This window comes from Gadus macrocephalus, chromosome 5, assembly GCF_031168955.1.
Source record: "Gadus macrocephalus chromosome 5, ASM3116895v1".
NCBI lineage: Eukaryota > Metazoa > Chordata > Actinopteri > Gadiformes > Gadidae > Gadus > Gadus macrocephalus.
In genome coordinates, this window is record NC_082386.1 from 10,566,548 (window position 1) to 10,593,485 (window position 26,938).

At 45.9% G+C, this 26,938-nt stretch overlaps 2 protein-coding genes across 3 annotated transcripts in view; one reads left to right on the plus strand and one right to left on the minus strand.

Annotated features, from left to right (window-relative positions):
• fsip1 (fibrous sheath interacting protein 1) overlaps window positions 1–16,265 on the plus strand; it is a 29,374-nt gene extending 13,109 nt beyond the window's left edge. Inside the window, exons 8-10 of one of the 2 annotated variants that reach the window (XR_009525778.1) lie at window positions 4,978–5,127; window positions 12,146–12,408; window positions 14,636–16,265. Coding sequence is in view for 1 of the 2 variants with exons in the window: in XM_060052194.1 (XP_059908177.1) it covers window positions 4,978–5,127; window positions 12,146–12,307 (312 nt within the window). In the remaining variant the exon portion in view is untranslated. Of the gene's footprint in view, window positions 1–4,977; window positions 5,128–12,145 lie in introns of both variants that reach the window. The other variant, XM_060052194.1, reaches the window with a different exon arrangement.
• On the minus strand, window positions 14,790–24,468 carry LOC132457838 (thrombospondin-1-like). The gene is made up of 22 exons (XM_060052190.1): window positions 24,327–24,468; window positions 24,052–24,131; window positions 23,385–23,941; window positions 23,135–23,213; window positions 22,939–23,028; window positions 22,690–22,799; window positions 22,095–22,220; window positions 21,663–21,759; window positions 21,168–21,338; window positions 20,843–21,019; window positions 20,403–20,576; window positions 20,024–20,304; window positions 19,710–19,928; window positions 19,491–19,598; window positions 18,873–19,032; window positions 18,666–18,784; window positions 17,971–18,205; window positions 17,531–17,758; window positions 17,127–17,398; window positions 16,908–17,005; window positions 16,661–16,800; window positions 14,790–16,554 (listed from the first exon to the last, which is right to left on the minus strand). The coding sequence occupies exons 1-22, from the start codon at window positions 24,344–24,346 to the stop codon at window positions 16,547–16,549; spliced, it is 3,549 nt and encodes a 1,182-aa protein (XP_059908173.1). The 5' UTR covers window positions 24,347–24,468; the 3' UTR covers window positions 14,790–16,546.
• Between the last annotated feature and the right edge of the window lie 2,470 nt (window positions 24,469–26,938).

The following is a 26,938-nucleotide window of genomic DNA, read 5'->3' on the forward strand; positions in this document are numbered from 1 at the left end:
AACCAGAGCAGAAAGGGACAGCTCGGACCTAGTTGAAGGTCTCTTATTGAAGAAATGCTTAGACTTTGTTCTAGATAGGTATGCTCTCATTTTCATGGGAGACGGTAAAGTGCTCTCCTCACTCATGTAGAAACTATCCCGCACGTTTAGCGCCCCTGCTTCTGCTCATAAGTGAATAGCAATGGATCCAACGGGCAAGGCATGAAAGTCTGTGGCAGGAGAACTCTGGAGGAAGAGGAGGCCTCCCAGGGACAGCCAGGAGCTAGCTCCTTACTCACTCACCGTGGCGCTCTTGCAGGGCCGTGCTCGGGGCAATGCATGTGTGCACACACAGTCCTTGGCAGGCGGCCCGAGTCCACGTGGCACAGCCAGATCCTACTACACTATGCTTCACATTTGCAGAAAAGGGCAGAGAGAGAGAGAGAGAGAGAGAGAGAGAGAGAGGGGGTAGAGAGAGAGAAGACAGAGAGAGAGAGGGGTAGAGAGAGAGGGGGGGAGAGAGGGATGAGAGAGAGAGAGCGGGGAAGAGAGAGAGGGCTAGGAGAAAGATAGATAGAGATGCATAGAGATGGATAGAGATAGATAGAGATAGATAGAGAGTCATATATATAGAGAGAGAGAGAGAGAGAGAGAGAGAGAGAGAGAGAGAGAGAGAGAGAGAGAGAGAGAGAGAGAGAGAGAGAGAGGGAGGGAGAGGGGGGAGAGATAGAGAGTGAGAGAGATACAGAGAGAGAGAGTGAGAGATAGAGAGAGAGGAGATTGATAGAGAGAGTGAGTATGAGTGAGTCAGCGTGGTAGTCTCACTAGCTCTTTTTGTTTCGTCAAAGTACTACCAGCACCGGCCTCCTCCTGTCCAGTGACTTCGACAGAGATCCTGTCCAAACGCCATCAACAAGACTTAGTGTCTGCAGACACACGGGATTGTATAGTTGATTGGATTCACCAGAGGAATAAAAAACATTTTCCAGTAAAATGAATAGGAAAGGGAAAGAGAAAAAAAATACCAGAGCAGCAGTTAACTGTCAACAAATTATAGCGAACCCTGGCAGTAGTAAAGAAGCTTTCCTTTCCCATAGATTTTTCTTTCTTTCTTTCAATCTTTCTCGGGTTCCTTCTGCGGGTTGTACTTAATAGGGGAATCAGTGTAACAGATTGGTATTGTATGATGTGACGGTCCATGGGGCTTTCAAGGACAACTCCATCGCAGCGAGATGTGGCCGAGATACCGCCCTGAGTGGCTTGTCGTGAGTCTTTTGGCGAGAGCATGGAACAGTGTGTCTGCTTGCTCTTGTAGTTGTTTTAATCTCAATCTGCCAATGCTACAGTCATCCCAGAAGCATACGACACCCAGAAGCTCTAGGTAGGAAGCGAACAGCGGGGGTAGGAAGCAACCGCCGTGGTCACAGTCACACATAAATAACAAACACTCCATGGGCCGAAAGACGGACATGGGAGCTCTCTCTCTCTGTCTCTGTCTCTGTCTCTGTCTCTGTCTCTGTCTCTGTCTCTGTCTCTCTATCGGTCTCTCTCTCTCTCTCTCTCTCTCTCTCTCTCTCTGTCGCTCTATCGGTCTCTCTCTATCAGTCTCTCTCTCTTTCTCTCTCTCTCTCTCTCTCTCTCTCTCTCTCTCTCTCTCTCTCTCTCTCTCTCTCTCTCTCTCTCTCTCTTTCTCTCTCTCTCTCTCTCTGTTGTGTTTGCTGTTGCTGGGCTGTGGCTGGAGAAGGCATCTGCACGGGGGAAATCCAGCTGTTGCATTTGGCTAGAAACTAGTAGGCTACATAACGCGTCCCACTTTGAAGTGCAGAGGAATCTCAGACCCCAGGCTACCGCGACTCACTCAGTGGCTCCCTCCGCTGTCTCATGAGGATGATATAACAGATACCCTCTGACAGAGGATTAGCCCCTTGAAAAAGCCTAAATATGTTTCATATTTTTATTATTGAACACGTCCAAGGAAGGCTTTCTGCTTTGGCATCCTAATTCCTATCTGGGATTTGTACATTTTGTGTTGCGTTATCCAAGAAGTAATTTGGCGATAGGTGTCACCAGATTGAAATGCTTGATCGTCAATGAAGTGTTTGAGGAATTGTGCAGTCATCATCCTCCCTGACTTGTCTCCCAAGCCTAACACCTACTTGTACCACTCACCCTATGCAGAGGTTCAGCAGCCACTGTACTCTCTCCTGGGTAGGCAGAGCTCCAGATTTGAAAGGCTAAAATCGGTCTTGGAAGATGAATCGTGAATATTGGAATGATGAGACAAGAAAACAAGAGAATGATCGGTAGCTGATTTCGAAAGGAATTTTGCGGTGAAGTTACTTCCCCAATTGTTTTACTGTCAAAAAACCTGCATGAAAATGTTGGCAGTTTTAAATGTCAGCTCCCTGGCATAGGCTGAACGCACACCATGGACTGTAGTTTAGACCTACAAGCTTGCAGGGAAACAGACATGCATTTATCGCAAACTCATGAACAGAGTTCATTTCTTGAAACCCTGATTCTGTTTGACATGTTTTGCATACCGAACGGATCAAAAGGCTCGTTGGAGACCCGTTTGGGACTCAATGATCCAATGCGATTATTGAAGACCTGCAGCAAAACTCCAAGCAGCTGCACAGCAGAGAGCCAGTCATGGGAGATCTTGGCCCCTGTCCGGATAACCTGAACTCCTGTCCCACCCTGCATTGGAGAGTCTCTCTGTCTGACCCGGCGAGTTCTGCCTGTCACACATTCCAGGATAATAAAATACAGAGCGATCCACCACCAAGGAGCGATATTAACGTAATACAGACTGTGTGTCCCTGAGCAAGGCACCTCACCCTAACTACTCCAGTGCAAGGCCATGCAACGTGCATAGATGACAGTGCCACCGGTGTGTCTGAATGGGTGAGTGTTAGGCATTATTGTAAAAGGCTTTGAGTAGCTACTGGTGAGAAAGCGCTATATTAATGCAGTCCATTTTCGTTGTCTATTTGTGCATGCTAATGCCTTAGTGAACCGGTCAGAGATATTAGGATTTTAGACTATATTAGAATATAGAATGTCTTGTTCATCTTCAACGTATTTAATTATGGGATGGTAGAAACGTTTTTGCATCAGTTTTGCAGAGTAGATCCGACCAATCTTAATGGAGCCACCCATGCACCCCTAAGGAAATAATACACAATCCTTGATCTTTGGTTTGTACTTAACTCTTCCTATCTACGGGGAGTTCCATACAGTCAGAAAACAAAACGTTCCTGATGTTCAAACGTAAGGCAATCCTGTTTCATTTGAAGATGCCGTTCTGCATAGGATAAACTCTGTCATGTAACATACTGGTCATAAAAAATGCAATCTCTTCCATGCTTTGTATTTTAAACGGCTGTCTTCCTTTTAAATTGCATTTGATGGGAATAACAGGATGTCTATTTAGCATGTGTGGCCGAGCCGTACCGTTTAAATACAAAATACAGCAGTGGGCAAATCCCGATTTATAAATGGACTGCGGCTTTGATGGGGACTTCACATGATATTCCCATGTTCTGCCTATGTTGTGGATGACGGCGAGGAGCTCGAACCAAGGACACCGTTCCTAAGCATTTCCAAATAAAATAAATAACATTATATTTTTGGAAGCGTGCACTTAGTGGTGAAACGGGTGGTGAGTAAAGCTAGACTTTAATTCTTATTTTGCCTGGTAGGTACGCGGCTCTTCTCACTCTGAACCACGTCAGGGAGCCTCCACCCTGGGGCCCCGGTATGGGGGGGGGGCCGGGGGAGGGGGCTCCGAGAGCCTGGATGAGTGAGTCCCTAGAAAAAGAGCTCTAATGACAACCACTTAAAAGAGACTTCAGATGGAAGCTGTCATCTGGGCTCTGCCTCTAGGTGAGGCCACACGCACTCCCTATAAGCTGCTACTATTTTTTCGGGGAAAGGGGGCGGGGGGTACGAGGAGGTTTGGAAGGAATCCCAGAAACGGGAGGTCAGCAGTTCTTGCTGTACTCGGCAGGAGTAGGAAAGCTACTAATCTGCAAATGTTTCCAGTGCGACAGTGCAGCCGTGTCTTTTCATTTGCGTCGAAACATTCTGTTTGTAGTACCATGTTATTTGATGGTACACATGCAACCTTACTTTGCGTTTCTTGCCATGGGGGGAGCTCCATGCATGCCTTTTACTCGACCGCTGGCCAATTTGCTGAACCCTCTTCCCCTGCCCGGAGATCCACCAAGATTACATCCTACCGTGAATGTGTCAAAACCGATTAAAGACATGTAGTATTTATGTTAAAAAACATTAGAGAGATTCAGCCGGCTCAAGTAAACCGCCGTTTGCTTGTAAGTAAGACTTCATTGATATGTCTAGATTTAATGAAATATCCATCCATTTCAACATTATTAGATCATGCATAGGCCTGACTGGCACTTATGCTAACCGAAATAGTTGGAGAGTCTAACCGCATGGCACTGGATGAATGTTGAGAAAACAACCCTGTGGTTGGCAACATCCTCTCCAGAGCTGGTTTCTGGCCCACGCTGGAACCTTACAGCCTACAGTTGTGTATTTATAGAGGTCAGAACATATAGCATTAGCCCTGGTCATCCCCTGGTCAGCGGACAGCACCTGTCCTGTCTGCCATGTGTCCCACATCAGGACGTGTCAGGGGACGAACGGAGGGGTGGGCGGTGTGGTGGACACATGTCACATATTAACCTCATGTCCCGGGAGATACGAGCCTCCACGGAGAGAGGTGGCCTCCCGGGTACGACTCACCCGGCCGATGCTGCAGGGTCGGCTTAGCTCAGGAGGGAGACCAGGTCACTGGGAGTGTCGAGGTGTTCCTGTGCAAGAAACCTAACCCTGACTGCCCAAGACAAGCTGGCTGTTGCCTTGCAAGCTAGATAAAAGTGTCTGCAAAATGCCCTAAATGTAAATGTAAATGCTGCCCGATTAGTGGTTTGCACCATGTGAGACGCCTGCCTTGTCTCTTTGTGTCAGGTCACTGGATCGGACGCCATCTGGGGGCTCGGCGGGGAAAGCTGGGCCAGCAGTAGATGTGCAGTGGACTACCTGAGGAAAAAGACAGCGGGCGAAGCCTCATCTCCCAGGGACACAACGGCGGCCGAAGACATCAACCCAGAGATCCCAGTGAGTTCATTGTGGCTTGATTCATGCGCATACACACACAAAATGCGTGCACACGCACGCACTTAAATATTTTCTGACGCGAGTCTCTCTGTTTTCCTTGCTCTCTTCCTTGCTCCCCTTGCTTCCCTTGCTCACCTCGTTGCTCACTCTCACTTTTTCTCTCACTTTCTCACTTTTTATAGCTCTCTGCTATCATTCTTCGGGATTCAAGCTCCACATTTTGCCTTGGAGACTATTGGACAGAGTGTGTTTTAAAAACCTATTTAACTGGTTTAACACAAAACTGGCAACTCCTGAACTCCCCCCCCGAAACCAGGTTCCCAAGGACACAAGAGAAGAATGCTTTAAAAACAGAAGCCAACGGGCCTGGTTTCTGCACCTAGTGCAGCTCCTGGCTACTAGCGCTGTTGTCAGGAGAAGGGAACTACTCGAGCGATTGGTTTTATGGTTTATAAAGGGCAGCCCCAGCCGACCGTGTCCACTATACCAGAGGATACCTGCTTCATCCGGACCGGGTTGGTTGGAGCTCAGCACCGAAATAACATACACTTTCAACTTCTTCCCTCACCGTGGCAAGCCACAAGGTGATGTCATCACACAAATGACACATTTAAACTTAAAAAAGGCTCCCCTTCTCACACTGCGGAGGTGATAAAACATTCAAAGCGCTTGTCACACCCATCCATGAAAGGGCAGTGCCATGCAACGGATTCGCCATAATTAGAACAAAACAAAACAAGTGGATGACCCATTTTTGGTTAATTAACTTTAAACTTTTTTTAAGTTTCAAGAAAGCATAATGATGATTGCAAAACATCAAAACCAACAGGCTAACCACTGGTGCTGCTAGGCACAAATTACACCCCTCTGTTTCTCTGGGCTTTATGTGTGTGCATGGGGCCGCAGGAGTTTATGTGTCACTATTAGTGCATGCCGAGCTGCCAGCAAGGGTCTGCAATGTAAACACACGCTCTGTGTATTATCAATGCGTTTGGGGCAGCTTTTGCGGCCAGGAGCACATTTAATGCAGTGGAATTTTTCTGGGAGCGCTTTCTGAGACATTTTCACACAGCCCTGACAGGCTACAAAGAAATCCACTTTGCCGAATGCACTCTCTTGTCTTGGTGTGTTCACACGATCGTAGTCTATCCTCCATAAGTGTCTGTCTTTGATTTCTATGAAAGACAGACACTATGAAACTGTTCATAAGAAGGTATTGAATGACCTAATATTCCAATAAGGATATCAATTTCATGTAATTCCTCTTTAATTGAGTTGCGAAGACACTGTCTTCTTTTAATTATTATAATTTGGTTACATAAACATATGAGATCACTTTTTAAGGGCTATTGTTAGCGTTAGCTGTTATTGCAACATTTTAAGACTCATTTTCATTTGAGGGCGACCACCATAATAAAGCTCTCTTCTCTCTGTGAGGACTCATAATAGTGTTATGCCTTTCTTTGCCATGTTTGAAGACAATGGTTTCCAGCAGGCTTTTTCAGGCGAGGCTACAATGTATTTCAGATGACACTCGTGAGGAAAATACCAAATATTAACTCGGGGACATACCAGGCGTAACTGCGAGCGGAATGAAAAATATGTAGACAGATTATGGACCTCGTTCAAGTCTCTTGTGTTTATAAAATAAGAACATTTTAACTTTGGATAAATACCACTCCCAGCTACCGGCGACAGATGGAAAGGTTTTACAGCAGGAGGGGAATATATTATGTTTAGTCTGGACTGCTGCTGAAGTGTAAAAGTTAAAATGAAAGACGGAAAATGTGAGTTCAGTTGGCCTCCTGAGGTTGTTAATGTAGTTAATGTGGTTGAGTGGCGATTCGCCTTCCCCCACTTCCCTTGGTTAGTGTTCGAGCCAGGACTGCTTTTAAAGGGATCCAATGAGATCCACGTGATAGCCCTACCTGATTTACTTCTTTGCTGTGATTTATCCTCCGAAACTCAGCTGTTGCGTTGGATTCAGATCTGAGGCCAGCGGTGCATGCACGTCAAACCCCACGTTGGCCCGGGGTCCTGAAATATTCCCGCTCTTAACTCAAGGGCCTTCCTCTGCCAAGGAATCTCTACCCCGGATTTTCCATTGTTTGCTGATCGCTTATTCAGTGCGTAAGCAAACCCATGGCTTTTATTATTCAAAAGCTGGTTATAGTCCTGATGCTGTAGTGGTAAAGGTAGATACAATAGAGATCCAGATTCAGATTGTCATTGACTGTGTTTGTCTTTTCTCAATCTATTTCGGTTCTGTCTAACACAAACTAATGGCTCCCAGAATGAATAATAAAAGTGTTTTGTAGTTTTATTGTTGGCATCCAGCTCATCTGGTGTAATGGATCCTCATCAATTGATCTGGTACTGTTTATCCTGCAATCGTAGGCACTGATGGACAACAACGGGCTGCAGACAATGCTTTTAAACCCTTTGGCAGAGCACTGCCAATGTAATTACACCAGTGTGAACCATGATCTCAGGATTGTTCTTTGAACGATGATGAAAAGAGCAGGATTTATAAAACCAGACAGAACCTTTTCAACATCAAGCCATGTTGTCATGTGGCCAAATCCGATGGCATTCTCTTTATAGCTACACACACTTGAACACTTTAGCATGTCAATATGCAGCCTGAGAATGACGGGCCTCCTGTTATCTCTGTGTACAATCAAAACCTTGTTGCACAAACAAACCAAAAATATGAAAAAAAAAAAAAAGCATATTTCTGCCTTATCTTAACAGGATTGAAAATGAAGAATGTGTCGTGTACTAATCAGGTTGGGTTGTTGTTGCCAATAAGATTGTAAAAGATCAATCGTTGCATTTAGGGAATGCCTCGTCGCATAGCAGAGAATCAAAATCCACTTCATGTGGGAAGCCAACCATGGAAGATTAAAGCTTGCAGAAAAGTGTCAAGTTCTCTTTTCAGACTTTATTGTGCTGCCAACTTCCCAGTTGTGCAACACCTTTCCCACTGCAGACAATGTGGTCTATGTGGCCACATAGACCACATTGTCTGCAGTTTCCTCCTTCCTATGGAGAGGAAGGAGGAAAACAAGGATTCTCCTCTCAGTCTTTCTTAGCCACCTAGACCACTAGAGCTTTCATTTTTTGGGACAGCTAATATATATATTATTTATGGTGTATTTATGGTGCATGATCCACTAATTAACTTACGGACATTGGTGTCATTGAATATGGTTTGGCAGTCTTTAGTCTCGTCCTGGAAATGTTATGCGATAGGTCTTAACACTTTGTATTATTTCTCAACTTTCCTCCCAGATAACATCTATACTCTCAGCTTTTAAGATTTAAGTTCTCCGGCATAAGAGAAGGATCTGAGTCAGCCTCTGAAACAGCTCTCCCCTTGGGTTTTGAGGAACATGATCATGTCCTTTGACACCATCTACTGATACTATCACAAACCCACTCCTTCCTTTGGGTTTCATAACGAGCAGTTGTCTCAAGCCCTCTCCCCTTCACACAATGCGGTTATGGATACAACCGTATAATTCATAAAGAACACACTACTGACTCACCCTGCACTCTTAATCTGCGCAGGCAGGGCATTGTCCACGCGACAAACACAATCCCTGCCGTTATGACCAGCGCTCTGGCTTCCTGCCGTTCGGTGGCTGAGTCAGGCAGCTATGCGACTGAAGTCAGTGACCCCTGTAACTTGAGTGGCCCCCGCTGGCGGGGAACTGGCCCTGAGCCCTGGGACCCTGAAGAGCAGCCGGGACTGGCATGGCGGGGTGGTCCGCACTGAGACGGCCGGAGGGTGGGTGTGGACGGAAGGAACTCCAGTGCTGTCATGTTCGTCGTCCAGGGATGAGACAGTGAGGAGCCCTTACGCGTCTTGGGACACCCACCCTCCTGTTATTGTGGAACCCCTCGGAGTCCCACTGACCTAAGTGTTGCTAGCCTATGATTAGTACTGCTTGCTATGGCAACATCATGAATCTAGTCTGACTTGGTGGATTGCTACTAATGTGCTTCTACAAAAGGTTTACAAAAGGTTCATAACACATGAAGTAGGTAGCTCGATTGTGTGGTGAGTTTGAATCATATTTCCTCCCGCACACATGGAAATGTATAATGTTAAAAAACCGACAGATGTATACGATCAATGCCTGCTGAACAGGTTATGTCTGGGTCAAGCCGGCGTAAGACGTGAGGCAGGTGGTTTGAGGTACGGCACAGAGAGCATCTGGAGCTTCCTGGAGCCAACCCAAGAACCTATTGAAAAAACCCAGGGTTAAATATGGGCCTTAGAGGCGATTTGTCGAGATTTTGAGCTTTCAAATCCAACTTACATCTCAACAAGCCGCCTTTTCACATTCTCCTTCTCAAGTCTTTTAAGGTCCTTCAAGGACACAGATCTTCATCTCTGTGCCGAGGGGATTTACCGCCCGATCCCGACAGGTCCGGTGTGTGGTGTTGAGTGGGCGATTATGGATTCACCACCTCCACTTTATATTTCACATGTTCCTGCTAAAGGAACTATGGCTGGGATGGATGGCGACAACCATCTCCACACAAACAGCTGCACTCTCTTTTCCCCTGGGAGGTGTTTATACACAAGTTGGATTAGATTTAAACCACTTTGCTCTGGTGTAAATGTGCTAAGAGGAACAGCGATCAATGGCCTCTTGGAGTAAGAAAGTGCCGGCTGGCGAAGTTCTCTGAACTCTCGCCTGGTCCCACCGGCCTAGCAGTGTTTTACATGTTCATAATGAGGCCTGACGTTCCTATCCCAGTGATAACATCATGAGACCAAGGCGATGCCCAGAAAACCCCCTCAAACAAGCGAAGCCTCTCTCTTGTCCATGTTTCCATTGGAAGGCAGTTCTGTTATCTGCACTGGTTTCCATCTAGACATCAGTGCTGCCACTGACGCCTGGCTCAGGGGAAATATAAAGTGCCTGAGAACTGCTCCCACACTCCTGACGGAAAGGCCGTAGGAGACAGACAGACAGAAGGCCGTTGAGCTCACCTGAACTCAGACGCCTGGTGACACGGCGGTCTGCAGAGCAGTGGTGCATCAGAGGTCGGCCAACTTTCACGTCTGACCATCAAATTTCAGGCCATTAAAAATGTGGGATCTTTCTTTTAAGGTCTCTCTCTCGCCCTCGCCCTCGCTCTCGCTCTTCTCGGGACATGTAGCCAACATTATGGTTCTCTCCCTTTATCCCTTATGCATGTCATCTGAAGTACATTATGAACCTTTCTCTACATCGAGACACTAGGGTTCAGCGAGTTGTCCCCTTTTTTATTGCCTCAATCTATAAACACACAAAACATTGACTCTGCATTTTACGTTTTCATTCCAGTTGTATCGAGTTCCGCTGAGTGTGAAACATTCCAAACTGCATCCATTAAATCATAGATAATGCATGCTTTCACAAATGCACAGCCACAATTCCGCAGGCGCACACACACACACACACACACAGACACGCATGCATGTCGGTTGATACACCCAATTTTACAGGGCCCAGATAAGAAGCTCCTACAGCGACTTGTATACCAACCACATGTGCTGCTTTCATCTCCGGCGTCCTATTGAAAGGTATTGAAAGGTCAGGTCTACAGACAGGAGAGCCGTTTCAATGAGCCCCACAGATGGGGAATGAATGTGTGTCCATAGCCCCTTATCTTCTGCAGGGCTGGGTGGAAACAAAGGCCTGCAGTGTGGAGAACTGCAGCGCTCGTAAAAAAAGGAAAAACACAGTAATACCTTGGATGTAATGACCCAAAGAGTATCATTAGGTTTGAGAGGATTTCTTAACATGGGCAACTCAGTGTGAGGGCGATGGAGGAGGTAGGTACAGTCAGGTAGGGGGGGGTGCACCCGGGCCTGGGGGGTGCATTTGTTGTCAATCTATTTTTTTTGTGTTTTTGGGTCTTGTTTTAGATTTGACGATCGGGGTTAAACAACAAAATAATTAAGCTACTTGGAGGAAGGCCATAAACGTGTTCGAGGAAAATGTAGTGCTTCTAGAGAAGGCCCTTGACATGACAGCTTCTAGTGAGGGAACCAGCCTGGGCTTTGTTTCCAACCATGTTCTTGCACGGGTCAGACCACTGGAGTCCGGAGCGATGACACAGGGCGGTGTGGACCACGCCAGGAGTTCAGTCACAGAGCGGTCTCGGAAGCCGTTGCGTAACGTTTACGAGAAACACTGAGCTAACTCGATCAGAATCGTGATGGCCCTTTTGTTTCTTCGCCTATGCAACCCGTGTGGTTACACCTAGTAGAAACATGCTCTAAACACTCGCTCTGAACCGTGTTTTTCAGTTGGCGCGCTACTATCACTCACTCACGCAGATGAATTAAAAGTCTCCCTGGTTGTCCAAATAAACCCAACAGCAGATTTTGTAAGGGACGGGTGCCAAAAAGATAAGTCAAACTCCCAGGAACGACTCCCACGGGATAAATATTGACGTTGGAATTACGGAAAGCCTGTCCTCATCCTAACCTAGTTTTGGAAAAGGTTGGCTCTCCCAACCCTGAATTCACATGAAGTCCCTCAAGGATCCGTGAGGAAGGATTCTGACTTCTTCAGCAAATGAGAAGAACAAAAAAACACGGTTCCGTCCAGCTGGAAGCGTTTCAGGCAATTCAGGGAATAGTTTTTAGCTCGTTTGAACCCACAGGACGCAGTCCAACTCTGCACAAAGAATTCCACATGAGGATTTTTAGTAGCATGAATGAGCATGAAGACAGTTTTATGCTACTTCCAGCTTTATAAAGTTATGTGCAGCGGGTAATTAAAATATAAATATACAAAAACTTGTCTTCATTGGTCTATTAAATAGTTTGGTGACATCGCTCCAGAATGTTTGTGAATTGGGCGTTCCCTGTCCGCTAATGTGTATATCTTGCTATACAAATGTTTATATGCTACTAGTAGCCTTGTTTAGAGGGATAACCACGCACCTTTCTCGAGAGCTTGTGCCCTTGTGTCTAAACCTTGCATGCACGTCCGTTCTCCCTCAACAGCGCATTAGTGCAGAGCAGCTGCGTTCCCTGTTGGAAGAGGCTGAGCAGTGCCAGAGGTCTCATCCTCGGCCTCCCATCTCCAAGGCCAAGCTGGCGGCCCTGCTCAAAGACCCATACACCACCAGCTTCTCCCACAGCGGCCCGTTCCCCGCCGACGACTAACTGCCGCCAGAGAGGATTGTGGGTCTCTTCTCGACACATCCCTGTCCACACACCAATGGCCAAACAAAAGATATGGATGCACAATAATAAAGTTTGTTCAGGTCAGTTTTTTGTGTTGTTTCAATCCCTGATACACTTTGTTCACGTCAGTTTTTTGTCAATCCCTAATTAACAGTACAAACAAAAATGAATCTTGTCCCGCCTGTGTTGTGGGTGTGGTGGCACACCATTTCGTTCTTCGTCTCCGTAATTGTACCACTTGCTCCTGTAAGTTTCAAAAAGCATTTGTAACGCGAGTGACAAGACAAGATAACTTTCTTCTAATGTTTAATTAGAAAACAAAAAATTATAATATCAAACGCAGGGTCAAAAAACGATGTTGCTACCTATAGTTTTTGACCCCAAGTTAGTTAGGTCCAACCCTAGTTAACAGTGATGTCATATTTATTTTTTAACATCAGAAATACAAAATATTGAACCTTGGTTTAAACATCAAAATAGATTATCATACATTAGTAAATTATTCATATTAAACTTATATAAACCTTGCAAATAATAATACAATTATCATTACCAATAATTAATTGTTTTTAACTAACTTATTATTATAAATCAATTAGTTCCTCTTTGGCTCCTACAGTTATTTTTTTCGTTTTATATGCGTTCAGGGGGGTGTATTCATAAGGGATGTCTTATTTGAATGAGAACAGCAACTTTGTTGTCCCCATCACAGCGGTCGAAGAGAGAACAGGACATTCCTCTCACGTACTGCACATCACACTGGAGCACAAGCGCTGTGTGTGAGGCCTTATGTTCAGGGTGTTGACCGACAGATCGATGCAGAGGGAGACCATGGGTTTGGTCTCTTTCGGAGAAACAGCAAAGCTCGGTTGAACTCCTATTACCCAAGGCCTGCCCCCAAATCCCTGCCCCTGTAGGTGATGAGATTCAGGGTTGAATTAAAGTTGTTTATAGTTAGTGCAAACCGGGACATTTGTTAGCTATGCAATACATCTCACTCTCATCCTTTTTGGTAAGCAAGCAGGTAGAATAGAAAGTGATGGAAGTAGAAGATTTTGGGGTTTGAGTGCTCAATGCGATAGGCTCGTCTGCACCTGGTTGACCTGTGAGCAAAGCTTATTTATTTTCTCTCTCTTGGATTCCTATCGGGTCTGCTCTCTCTCTCTCTCTCTCTCTCTCTCTCTCTCTCTCTCTCTCTCTCTCTCTCTCTCGCTCTCTCTCTCTCTCTCTCTCTCTCTCTCTCTCTCTCTCTCTCTCTCTCTCTCTCTCTCTCTCTCTCTCTCTAAAATAACAAACAAGCAAGATAGGTGAGGTTCCATGGCCTAAACCAATATGTAATTTTAACTGATCCTCCTTATTTGAAATGCCATATCATATTCATTATGAATACCGGAGGAGGAACTACAAGAAGTGCTGCATGAGCAAGTGTGGCGTAGCTATGTAGCCTCTGTTGCTACTCACGTTGAAGCCGTGTGGAAAAAAAATCTAGTTTTCATTGGGACTACTTTCTGTCACAATGTTCCCATGTCTAGTAGGGGGCCAAGTTAGGATTTTCAACTCAGGTTCACAGGCACACACATAGACACTAAAACCAGAGAATTAGCCTGCAATGTAATAAACAAAACGTGTGTCCAACATTTTGCTACATAGCTCATTGATCATCAGGGAGTTATGAAGGATGTCAAAGAAACACACACACAGACCACCTTTTGTCTTTATCCTGGAACACATGTGTGTAGTATACATTTATTGCAAGGGAACCGCATTGAGGCTAATGTATGGCCCACTAACCTCGTTTCCATGGCGACAAGGTCGTTTCTAATGTAAGGAGACCTGCAGTTAACCGAGTCTGTCTGGGTTTCCTCAGAGGGGAGCTGTGAGGGCTGCATCGGGCCCCGAAACGGCTTGGCTCGTAAAAGACCCAAATCGGCCATCTTTATTTTACTCTGGAAAATTATGAGCTGTTTAATGAGATACGAATGGCTTTGAGGGCTATGACTACCATCCCCTCCCACAGCATGCATGTGTGTATGTGTCTTGTTCATGTCTTTCCACTGGTTCCTTTATACAATAGTAGTGTAAAGCGTAGACTAGGCGACACTCTTCCAGAGTTTGCATTCAAGTGAAGGGGGCTCCTCATTCCTTGCTTCTGCTCGTCACGTGATCGCCGGGAGCTGGAAGGTAAGGTGGGTGGGTGATGCACGTCTCAGGTGTGATCGTAGAAGGATCGATGCTTTAGTAGGCCACACTTCATGTTTATTGGTGCAGGCTTTGGACTTCTTAACGATTCTGCCCTTTTCTCCACAGGACTGTATGAGACCCAGCTAATGGATTCCAGTTGTGTTGTCCCACCATGGCTACATTCAGGTGTTTTAAGTTTCAGACCTAAAGGAAATGCGCTTTACCTCTCAGACTTTAGCAATTATGTCTTAATGGTTCAGCATGAAATAAAAGCCAAGTAACTTGAATACACTTTTTTTTTTTTCCTGAAGTGTTTATTGTTCCATGACATTACACATCACTGGTAGGAGTATAAACAACAATTTGTGGGTAAAAACTATGGTACAAATGTTTATAGAAAAAGTTTCCCTAGTATTAAAAAAAAAGTACAAAACCAAAAACAACAAAGACATCCTTGTGTCAGTGTGCAAACAAACGGGATCGATACCATATTATGGCAACGTTCCTGGATAAATTATTTAAATAGCATTTATCTACACAAATGAAATAAACTCTTAACATAGAACATAATAATTTATAAAAATGCACAGGACATATCGCACAACATAGTAAAGGGAACATTTCTTGAATCTATTACACTGCTGACCGGGCCTCTTTTTGCTACAAAAATATCTTATATACAGAATATAAATGATTGTACTTAAGTCTGTCTTGGGGAAAAAATACAAGTCAACCAATGTATACTCTGCTGCTGGAAAAAGATATTCTCGTATGGTGGCCTCAATACAAACTCTAATAATGATGAGGTAATATTTGTACTTCGTTTCAGTACTTTTCCTTTCAGTTTCCTTGTAAAAAAATGTACACACAAGCTCAGGCACACCGATCGTGCTTACCGTGCAGATTAAGAATATTTGGAAATAAAATTATCAATTAAAACATCTGGCATACGCCTTACAATAACATACCATGGCATTGTATTTTCCAGGTTTTCTTTAATTGATCACTGACTTTAGTTTTTTTTGATGGCAACCATGGTACAAAAAATCTCTGACAAATAAATAAATAAGAAATTAAAGCAATACAGGTCCATTCCTCACACACAAAAGACTGGCACTTGACTAGTTACGTCCCTTGACACTGTTTTTAAAACTCAAAGATATCACCACATATTATTCTAAAATATTCTTTTTTCAAAGCAATACACGTTTGCTTTGAGGCCCTGTGCTGTCCTAGTCATTGTACTCCTCCCTTCTTAGTCCCTCTGATGGTGTTTCCTGAGCCAACGGGTCAATCTCGTGGGACAGTGCATAGCGTTTGGTTTAGGCCTCCATTTGGAAGGCCTGCAAGACTCTGGGTCAATGAGGATAAAATGACTCATTGATTATCGATGATAATGATTCATTGGCAATGTGGTCTTCATTACTATGCTCTCAGTTTCCCAACTGCACATGCACGCACGCAAACACACACACACATAGAAACACAGATATAAACACACACACACACACACATTCTTTGATAGTATCAGTCCAGTCTATTCGTCCATGGTCCCCTCCACGGGTCCTTCGAGGGGAGAGAATCGCTCCCAACTTAACCAAAATCCTCCTAGGGCATTCTTCATATTCAAATAAGTCTTTTTTGAGTCCACAGCAGATCAAAATTATTGCTTAAAAAATAAAACATGATGAAAAAAAATGTCTTCCCTTTGATGGCCATACTCGGCAAACGCACCACAAGTGAGGACCGGGATCTAGTCGGTCCTCGAAAGCAGATCCAAGAATTATAATGAGAAGGTTAAGATGGACCTCAGAACGAGGCCAACGCGTGGTGTACGGTGCGGGGACACGGAAGTCTCTCGAGGGGAATGTACGGGAGGCTGGTTATACCTTCTACATCTTCTTATCCATTCCGCAAACGGTGTGTGTTCTCGTGGTCGAGTGTTGCGGAGAATGGTCGTCGCGGGGCTTACAGTTCAAAGCTCATAGTGGCAGGTGACAGATCCGTTCTATCCATATCAGGACCTCACGGGTTCAGTTATGAATCTGGTAGTACAAAAAAAGACATGCGTTAGAATCAAATGTACTAGCGACCATTCAAATCCCTTTTCCTGAACACATGACCGACAGGAGTTTTTAAAATGGGTCTTACCTCTGCACGCATATTTGAGGTCGGAGAAGTACACCATCTCCTGGGAGAAGACGTAGAGGCCGAGGCGTCCACCAGCGTACGTTTTGTCGTAGATGTTTCCGGAATCCGCCATGATCCTCTTGCCTTCGTACATCACCACCCTGAGTAATGAAAAGTCACATGTTAATACATTTGAACTGAACGATTACAGTGCTCTTGATCTCTGGGAAGAGCTTTCATATGTAGTGCAAGGGCTGTTGGACATTACCTGATGAGTCCACTCTTGGGTCTGTGCACCAAATGCCATCTGTAGGCTGTGTAGTCCTTCCAGCCAATGTTCCTGGGGTCGTGCCACAGAGTACGCACCTGGAAGAATTACAGTCAACGCGTCAACTTGATGAACATCCACCTATGCAATAAAAGTCTCCTAATGCCCGTATCTCATTGATGTGGAGTATTTTATAGACGGGGTGAATGGAAAACCCACCTGTCCGGCCGTGTCTCCCGTGTGCCAGAGAGCATTCCTCAGATGTTCGCCAGGCCCTGTAGTGGAGTTAACCACTTTGATTGACAGGCCAGAGTAGCCCTGGGCTCTGGTGGGCGTGGTGGACCAGTAGGTCTGTGTGATCTGCTTCCACATCACGGTGTAGAAGCGCGAGCTGGACTGGTAGCCAAAAACAAAGCCGGCGTAGTCATCGTCTCTGTCCGTGTTGATGAAGAATGTTCCGCTGAAGTCCACCGCATTGAACTCATCATAACCTGGACGGGGATGAAGGCCGGTTTAGTGTTGTTGGCCAACAGCAGCGACGCGCCTTGACAGATACCCTGTGCATACTCGACCCATACAATGGCAATTAATTATCGTGTGTAAGTGCAATATGTTCGACATACCGACAGCGATGCCAGGATCGCAGTTGACGGTCTGCACCAGCTCCTTGCCCTGATGCCGGACCACCCAGTTGGGGTCGATCTGAGAGGTGCCTGTCGGGTCCAGAGGAACCATCTGGAACCTGCGGAAGTCTGTTTCGCTGATGTCAGTGTTCTCTGGGCAGACGTCATAGATATCCAGCACTTTGTCATCGTCAAAGTCAGTTTGGCAAACATCCCCTCGGCCATCCCCTGGAGGAGAGAAATCAAAACACATGCTTTTGAAGTGGAATACAACCAGCGAATATGACAAAATAGCGGAACAGGAGAAGGAAAGGATTTGTCACAGAGCGGTTATGTAAGCCTAAGTGTGATGAATAGAGTCTGCCCGAGTTAGCCACGAGAAATGTCTCCAGTGTAGCGGACGCCCAGTTGACCGCCGTGGCAGCGGAGAGGGGACTCACCATCAGAGTCCAGCTGGTCAGGGTTGGGCACCAAACGACAGTTGTCTTTCTCGTCGGGGACGTCATCGTTGTCGTCGTCGTGGTCACAGGCGTCGCCCTTGCCGTCCTTGTCATGGTCGACCTGGTTTGCGTTGGGGATGTATGGACAGTTGTCCAGGTTGTTTTGGTGCCCATCCTCGTCGATGTCCTGGTTGCTGTCGCACTTGTCCCCTACGAGGTCTGAGTCTGAGTCAATCTGTAGGAGAAGGGAATTCCTTTAATACAAATCCTTCTAATAGAAAATCCTTTTCTTTCCTAAATACAAAGTAGGTGAAGTCAATATGAACTTTGTTCAATGCTACTAATTTTCTTTTGATATGATCTTTTGGTATTTTTTATCTGTGAAGACAATAATCCAATGTCCTTCCCTTTTGGCCTAATTAAAAAATTTCCACATTCCTCTCTTTCATCGGAGAAGAAACCTATTCTAAAGAACAACCTTCATCCTTTGTCCAGAGGATAGGCCGCCTGCACAGTGAGAGCTTAAGGCCCAATCCCATTTCTTCCCCTTACCCCTTCCCCTTACCCCTCCCCCTTGTTTTGAAGGGGTAAGGGGAAGGGGTAAGGGGTAGAAATGGGATTGGGCCTAAATATCACCCCTCAGGTGCAGCTTATCCTGGAGAGAGTGCGAGGGGAAAGAGGATCTATGTCATTACCTGGTCAGGGTTGTGCTGAAGAGGGCAGTTGTCACAGTGGTCTCCAACTCCATCCCCATCGGAATCCCTCTGGTCCACATTGTAGACGTACTGACAGTTGTCCTTCTCGTTCAGAATGCCTGGTGAGAGGACACGATTTGCCCGCATTAGCTTACAATAGCTCACCAGAAGCACCGGAGAACTTCAAAACCTTAAGAGGACTCTTACCGTCGCCGTCAATGTCAATGGCGCAAGCGTCCCCCTCGCCGTTGTTGTCGGTGTCGGTTTGATCCGTGTTAGCTTCGAAAACACAGTTGTCACAGCGATCGCCAATGTCGTCTCTGTCAGCGTCGTACTGGGCAGGGTTGTACACTTTGGGGCAGTTATCCTGAATTCATCAAAAAAACATTTTGTTTAAAATCCATTAGCTTAACACGCAGTTGTGAAATTAAATGGCACCAGATGAAAAAATAAACATTTCAATGAGGCTGGTTTGGAACTTGGACGCTGTCTTTTCGCTGCAATGTGATATTCCAATTTGAGAAACCTAGGGTTTTCTCACCACAACATTATAGACCATTTTCTTGTCTAACTTTTCCAATCCACACGTAGAATTATGGTGTGCCGGCCCTTTTGTCCTAAGCCTAGGCCATATGATATTATAGTATTTACGTGCTACTGGCTTTCCACAAAGTGTTTCTGCTGGAAGTCCCCATGGAAACACAGAGGATTCGATTTCTACCACCCAAAGGGAAGATGGTTGAAAGAGGCTACTGCTGATTACTATGTCTGGTCCCTGAGGAAAACAAGAGACTAAAGAAAAAAAAAAACAGTGTCACGCCTCACCCTATCATCAGAGATTCCATCGTTGTCATCATCATGGTCACACTCATCCCCCAGGCCATCTTTGTCATGATCTTCCTGACCAGAGTTGGGCAGGCTGGGACAATTATCCTATAAGAGAACCAAAACAAAACTGGTATGAAGAGGGCATCCCCACAACAAAACACTGGGGAAATGATGGTGTATCCATTTCTGTTTTTTTCTCCGTATCACTCTGCTTACCTTCTTGCAGTGGTATGTAGCGTTCGCCACACACAACAGCTCTGTGTTGGGCCATCCATCCAAGTCAGTGTCTTCTCCACAGATGTAGCCATTGCCAGCATATCCTGGCTTGCACTCGCAGCGGAACATGGTATCAGAGAAGATGCCCAGGTAGACACAGTTGGCATTTTTATTGCAGTCGTGGCTCCCGTCCTGGCAAGGATTACGAGGCTTGCAGACCTGAAGTAAAAATGGAGGGTTATAGAATCCCGGTCCTACCGACAGTATTACTTCACGAAATGGACTCGAACATGAAAACCAGCAAAAGCTCACACCTGTTTCTTGGCGGTGGCTTGCTCGACCCCCCTCCCGAATGGCTGGGGTCCGGAGTACCGGGCGGGGCAGGGCAAACAGTTGTAGCCAGGCACTGTGTTTTCACAGCGATGCACCCCGTTGTGTGTGTGACAGGCGTCGGAGACCTCTTTACACTCGTCGATGTCCTTGCAGTTGATGCCATTTCCTCTGTAGCCAACCGGACACCGGCCACACTTGAAGGTGCCATCGGGGAAACTGGTGCACTTGGCTCCAGCGAAGCAAGGACTCGAGAGGCAACCATCTACAGGCCGGGGCAGACACAACAGGTTGTTCTAGACGCTAGTACAAGAGTTGCACCTTTTACATTTACATGTTCTGATTATAATTCAGGTTGCTTACCGATAGGACACTCCTGCTTGTTGCACACTTGAGACATGGCGCCACCACCAACACAATGGTTTCCTCCATATTTTGGTGCAGGGTCCGTGCAGAGACGTTTGCGCATCTGGATCCCACCACCACACGTCAAGGAGCAGGTGTCCCAGAGAGACCAGGGTCCCCATCCACCATGGACTAGAAGAAGAGGAAACACCATCATCAGCCTTTTGTCCTGGACTCTAAAACTTGGCAGTGGAAATCCCGAAGATTCTGTTTTGTTTTCTTTGATGACAGCTTCGGCGACAAGCAGTAATTGATCCCAAAGATCCCTGAGCTGTCACCACTGACTCCTTGTTCATAACATTCATAACTACTGCAAATGCAAGGTCTTTCATAAGTGAGTTAAGGGCTCAATCACTATTGTGTTGCCTCATTCGTTACTACACCGCAGCACGACTTACTAGGACAAGGAGACTGCTTGCAAAGCTCAGTGGCGCGTCCTTCTCCTTCACACTCTTTGCCACCCATCTGGGGCGTGGGGGAGTTGCACAGGCGGATGCGCGTGATCAGGCCCTCGCCACAGGACACGGAGCAGGAGGACCAAGGAGACCAGTGGCTCCAACCACCGTCCTGTTTGACTGTGAACAAACAACACAAAAATCACAACGGTTAACACGCCGTAGAACTCAAAACTCCGGCTCTGTCGGCAGCGTTGATGAGGATATCAAAACAGACTCAATGGAGGTTGGCGTTGAAGAGCGGCGAGGGGAAAGGCGAGGGACTCACAGCGCTTGTCGCACTCCTCCAGGTAGCAGTCCCGGGTCTGCACCGAGGTGCCCTGGCAGTTGTTGTTGATGCGGTCGCAGGAGCGTCCGCGCTGCTGGATGCCCCGGCCGCAGGTCACCGAGCAATGGGTCCACTCGGACCACGGGGACCAGCCGTCCTCTGCAAAGGGGTCTGAGGCCGAACACATTACAATCAATTATTAGGAATTAGGATGAATTTGAATTGTTGTCATTGTTATTATAATATAGTTTCTATCGCCGTTATTAGTATTATTATTACATCGTCATTATCAACATGATAATCTTTGTCACTCGATCATTGCTGTTATTAGCATTTGTTTTATTATAGTTATTCACAGTGTCATTATCATTGTGATAATCATTGTCATCACTCGATCCTTACTGTAATTATCATATTGTTCGTATCCTTTGAAAAAACGGGCAAAGGCTTCAGCGCCTATGCTCTCCTCGAGCAGAGAGACGAGCTGGTTCTTACCGCTTCCGCAGCGCGGGCAGCACTCTCCCTTGGGCACGGTGGCGTTGGTGCACGGGATAATGGGGCACTTGATCTCATGACAAATGGTGGCCGAGTTCTGCACAGAGGAAGGTTCAGATCAGTACATGGATAACGGCCTGCTGGCCTGCCACCCCGAATCACACAGAAAGGACACAAAAAGTAAGTGAGGTGGATCTGTGCCAAGGCTAATTGCTATGTTTCAGGGAAACTCATCCAGCTGTGCGTGTTAAACACCACTAAAACTTTCCACCCAACACTTTATTACACAATAGATTAGCATGTCTCACCACACAGCTCTAAGTGAAGGATTAACATTATCTATGTATAATTGGAGGCTGGAACTCTAATGGACCAGGCTCTCTTATCCCATCTCCACAGCATGTAGGGAGGTGTGTTTGACGGGTTTCTTACCTGGCAGGTGCACGTTGTGCATCCGTCCATGGTCCACTCGTCCTGGTTCCTGTGCACAATGCCGTTGTGCACGCACACTCCATCCTTGGTCTTGATCTGATCCATGATCATCATGTTGTCATCGACCTGGGGGGGGGGGGGGGGGGGGGGGGGGGGGAGAGAGAGAGAGAGAGAGAGAGAGAGAGAGAGAGAGAGAGAAAAAAACACACACAAACAGCAAGAGAGGGTGTTTAGGGAAAAGTACGGATAACATTTGCATTGCCACTGTTGCCAATAGGAACAAAACCCACGCCCAACACACGCACACACACACACACACACACACACACACACACACACACACACACACACAGTGATTAAGACATTTCTTGACTCTAGTGAAGCAGGCGGGAGAGAATCAGTCAGCCAAACACATTTTGTGCATTCAACATGGGTCTCATTAGGGACTTGGCCCTGGCCCGTCGTTACAGTGACAAGTGGCTACGCATTAGGAATGCAATGAGCAGGGGGCAGGGGGGAGACACACATAAGCGACAGACAGGGGAAGGATGACAGAGTGCAGGAGGCACGACCCGGCGGGCGTCCGGACACTCACCACTTGGTGCAGGGTCTTGGACAGCTGCTTGACGACCACACCAAGGCCCTTGAGCTCCTTGAACATCCCAGAGATGTCCTCGCAGGAGAAGCCGCACACGGACGGCGCATCTGATCAAAGCGGAGGAGGAACCAGGAGTGAGTTACATCACCGCAGACCGTGAGGAATATACGGGCGGAGGCGTGGTCGGTGGATGGGAGCCGATCAACGGCGTGGGGGTGAGGGGAGGGTGGGGGAGACGGGGCTCACCTTTGCTTTTGTGGCCGGTGTAATCGGTCCTGATGGCTGGGCTGGAGCCGTTCATCTGGTTGTCGAGGGTCATCATACCGGACAAGGTCACTGCGGAGAGGAAGGAAGCGATGGTTAATATTCTGTTTGTTTCTTTTGGAGCGGTCCATTTGCACCGATGAACGAGATTAGTCCCGATGAGTATAAGGAAACTCACCTCCACTTTGGCATCCCTTGTTCCTCAAGATGGCTTCAAGAGTGGTTCCAAAGACAAACCGTACGTTCTGAAGCACTCCCTGAATAAAAGGACATAACATTTAAAGCACATATCATTTGGATTTGATTCACAGTCTTTTCAATTAAAAGTCAAATTGTATAATATCTGTAACAGCCCACTTTTTGATAGAAGATTTCACGTGTTGTAGTTCACAATTAATTTTCTGGCAAGCAAGAACAAATTGATTTACCTTGAAGTCTTTCACTGTTCCCTTTGCGATCCTCATGCGGGCAGTGTCTATAAGTTCCTGTGACAATACTTTGTAGATCGGCACATCCATCTCGGACACATTTATCTCCTCGCAGCCGACAAAAAGCTGCACACGGTCGTCCTGCACGAACAGGGTGATGTTCTCCCAATGTCCAGTCGCTAAATCCGCATCTTCAATCGACACGACCTGTTGCTGGGTCTTGGTGGATAAAACCACATCCAGCATTTTCGCCTCGCCGTTGGATATGATCTCGAATATCGGTCCGGATCCGTCGGTCTTCTCGACAGTCAAAAGACTCCCCCTGGTTCTCTTGAACTGCTTAAGATTGAGGAGGAGGATGAAGCCTCTCTCTGTTTGAATGGAGTCGATGAGGTCCCGGAAGGACATGTCGGGTACCGGGGGGATCAGGCTAGCATTGAGGACCTTATAGGCAGGACTGTTTGGGTCTGCGCCTCGAACCTGGGTCACTCCGTTGTGCCTTCTGCTCACCTTGGCAAGTTCGAATAAGTCATAAACACTGTTGTCCTCGCCACTCTCTGCGGAGGGAAAGCAAAGGCGGTTAGTTTGCCCAACTCTCGCCTCACAATTTCGGCCTGCAAACCGAATGGACCAATATAGCAAAAACGGTTGCTTCCTCTCCACTCACCTGCCACACTTCTACTCTCACAGCTCCAGAGCATCAGCAGCAGAGCGAGGCTGCACCGCATCATGGTGAAGTCCCGAGTGGTACCTAATCCATCCCAAATCAATTGGTTACAAGATATAGTCCACATCCTATCTAAGTAGGCCTAATCTATGACTTGTTTTTAAATATAAAGAATAATAATAATAATAATAATAATAATCATATAAAATGTAATGATAGGCCTTAGGCAAAATCATTTATTAAAATAATATATTAATTGAAAGAAATTCACATAGGTACCTTTGAATATGATCATCCGAAATTAAATAAAGTATAAAATATAGAATCTCCCGATTAAAGTCGTTGTCCCGGTTGTTTCCTTTAGTTCTTCAGAAAGTGCATTCAGGGAGTTACAGCCTATTGCTAAAATAAAGAAATATAGTAAGACTTGGTAGTTCTAGGGAGCACTGATGCTTTAGACTGTTCTGTTCATGCTGGAGGCATCAGAGCTTTTTAAATGCTTTCAGGACATTCCTCAAAGCACGTCTCAGCCAATTGGAGCGTCTTAGGGGACGATCCAATGGTTATTACCTCACAGCCCGTCACAGTTCTATCCGAGACACACACACATAGGAAAAAAATGCATTCCACAGTTGGATTTCCATCACCGGACAACTATTTAATCCGCACACAGGAGCCAGGCGGTCGTTTCCTGTCAACGCTTTGTTTTTCGTTAGAGTATCCACATTTTGTTTGACTCTAACCCTAACCCAATAATTCTGTAGCCCTATATTAGAATGGAAATATAAAACATCAGTTGTCCATAGTTTGTCAAACATCCGTTAACTCATGACCTACAATTTAAATGATTTTACCTTATCAACACCTTTATATTTATATATATAAGCTGTCATGTTTTATACATTAGATATTTTAAAGTTAACATCAACAGTGAAAAAGTTTAGGGAAGGCTTGCCTACTTGTTTTTTCCAATAGTTCCACCAGGGGCGTCATTGAGCCTTTAATAACATGTGCAACCACACATTTAATCTTTCTTTCGTTGTTTCTCTCTTAGTTTCTTCCTTTTCTTCCTTCTTCAGTCTGCATCTTATATCAGTACATTCCTGTTATTTTCTTAATATTTTTATCATTCTTCCTATACTATTTCAGTTTACAACATAGCCTTTGCAATATTGATCAAGCAGGCAAAAAAAAGGGCCGAACAGCTCTAGGAGAATTCTGGAAGAGTTATCTACTGGCCCATCTGTCAGCTGTCTTTCTGGCTTACCGGCTGATTCAGCATTTTACGGCATGGCTCTGATTTGGGCATTGACCTTATTCGTTTTTCGGACATCAATTGATGTTATAACCATTTCTTCGAAATTGTACCCCAGAATTCCCAGATATTCTCACTCCAAAATATTTTGTCTGAATCAGTTTGGATGAGAAATATGGAGCCCTGACACACAGGCACCCAAACATCTGGATACCTGTCTTCAAGCCTGTTCGTACAATCTGCTGGAATTCCAGATCTTCATGCGCCCGCAAGGCCCATATGAGGCGCCCGCAGGCCGGTTCTAAACATAGCACAACTCATTCTTGAACAACTCTTTCCCACCTTTTTTAAATCATTGTTGATAATTATTGTGAGAAATCATTAACATGATCAGTGTCTTCACATAGATGATTATCATTAATCAATAATAATAATAATACATAACTAAAGGCAAACCGAGCAAATTTGTTAGTTCAGAAGTGTATCAAACTGGGTGCCCTTCGTATGACGAAGTACCCATGAAGTAGCTCTCAGGTTCAAAAAGGTTGGTGACCCCTGTGCTACAGGCATGGCGGCACCCCTCAGGAATAAAACACTGAAGCAAAGGCCTCTAGAATAAGTAACCCTAAAACAAAGTCAAAGCACACTCTCATAGTTGAAAATAACCTGGAGGATTTTGATGTTGAATAGCGCTACTCGCTTTTTTCCTTCCCAAAGGAACATGTCGGGTTAGCGTCCAGGGCAGTGCCAGCTGTGACTGGGCATGTCTTTGGGCGTGTCTGATCGTCACAGGGAGGTAAAGCCTGGGCGTCCTTGACAGAATGCAGGAAGCAGGCCGGCCCGCCAAGAGCACCGGAAACAGCCCATAGATAGCACATGTTGACTCGGCAATCATCCCTTGGGTGTTTTTCTGGCGAATTTCACATGCAGACACCCACACACACACACACAGACACAGAAAGACACACATACACACACACACACACACACACACACACACACACACGCACACACATAAAGACACACAGAGCTGCACACGCACACACACAAAGGGAGACACACACACACACAGAAAGAGAGCCACACACAGACGCACACACACAAAAAAGAGCTGCACACACACACACAAAGTGACACACACACCCACACACAGAAAGAGACACACACAGACGCACACACACACACACACACACACAAAGCTCTACACACACACGCACACACACATACACAAAAGTCAGAGACACTCAAACACACAAACACAGAACTTGTCTCTTCGGGTCGGTGGGAGAGTTCATGTTTGTCTTTGTCTCCCTTCAGAGCTGTATGCTAGCTGTGTTGGTCAGTGGTGTTTGGCCAAGTGTTAGCCAAGAGGTTAGCCTACGCAGCTGGTCCGACTTGCCGACTGCTAGTGTGATAAATCCTTTCTACAGGACCGTTCATTCATGTTAGCACCCAGCAACCGGCTCATCCTAGGTCCAATTATTCATTCTATTATTATATCATTATTACGATTAAATAACATAGTGCTTTTCTTTAACATTTGTCATTACCAGACCTTAATTATTATTTAATTTAAAATTATAACCTACCTGTTTGCCTTGAGTGTAACCTACCTGTTTGCCTTGAAAAGCT

What these genes read in the sequence shown, in the direction of transcription:
- LOC132457838 (XM_060052190.1), bottom strand. Translation starts at nt 24,346, where the DNA reads ATGATCATATTCAAAGGTAC. An exon ending in GGAGGAGTGCGACAAGCGCT is followed by an intron (nt 21,020 to 21,167) that starts GTGAGTCCCTCG and finishes GTTTGTTCACAG; the next exon opens with TCAAACAGGACGGTGGTTGG. An exon ending in TGACCAGCTGGACTCTGATG is followed by an intron (nt 17,759 to 17,970) that starts GTGAGTCCCCTC and finishes TCTCTCCTCCAG; the next exon opens with GGGATGGCCGAGGGGATGTT.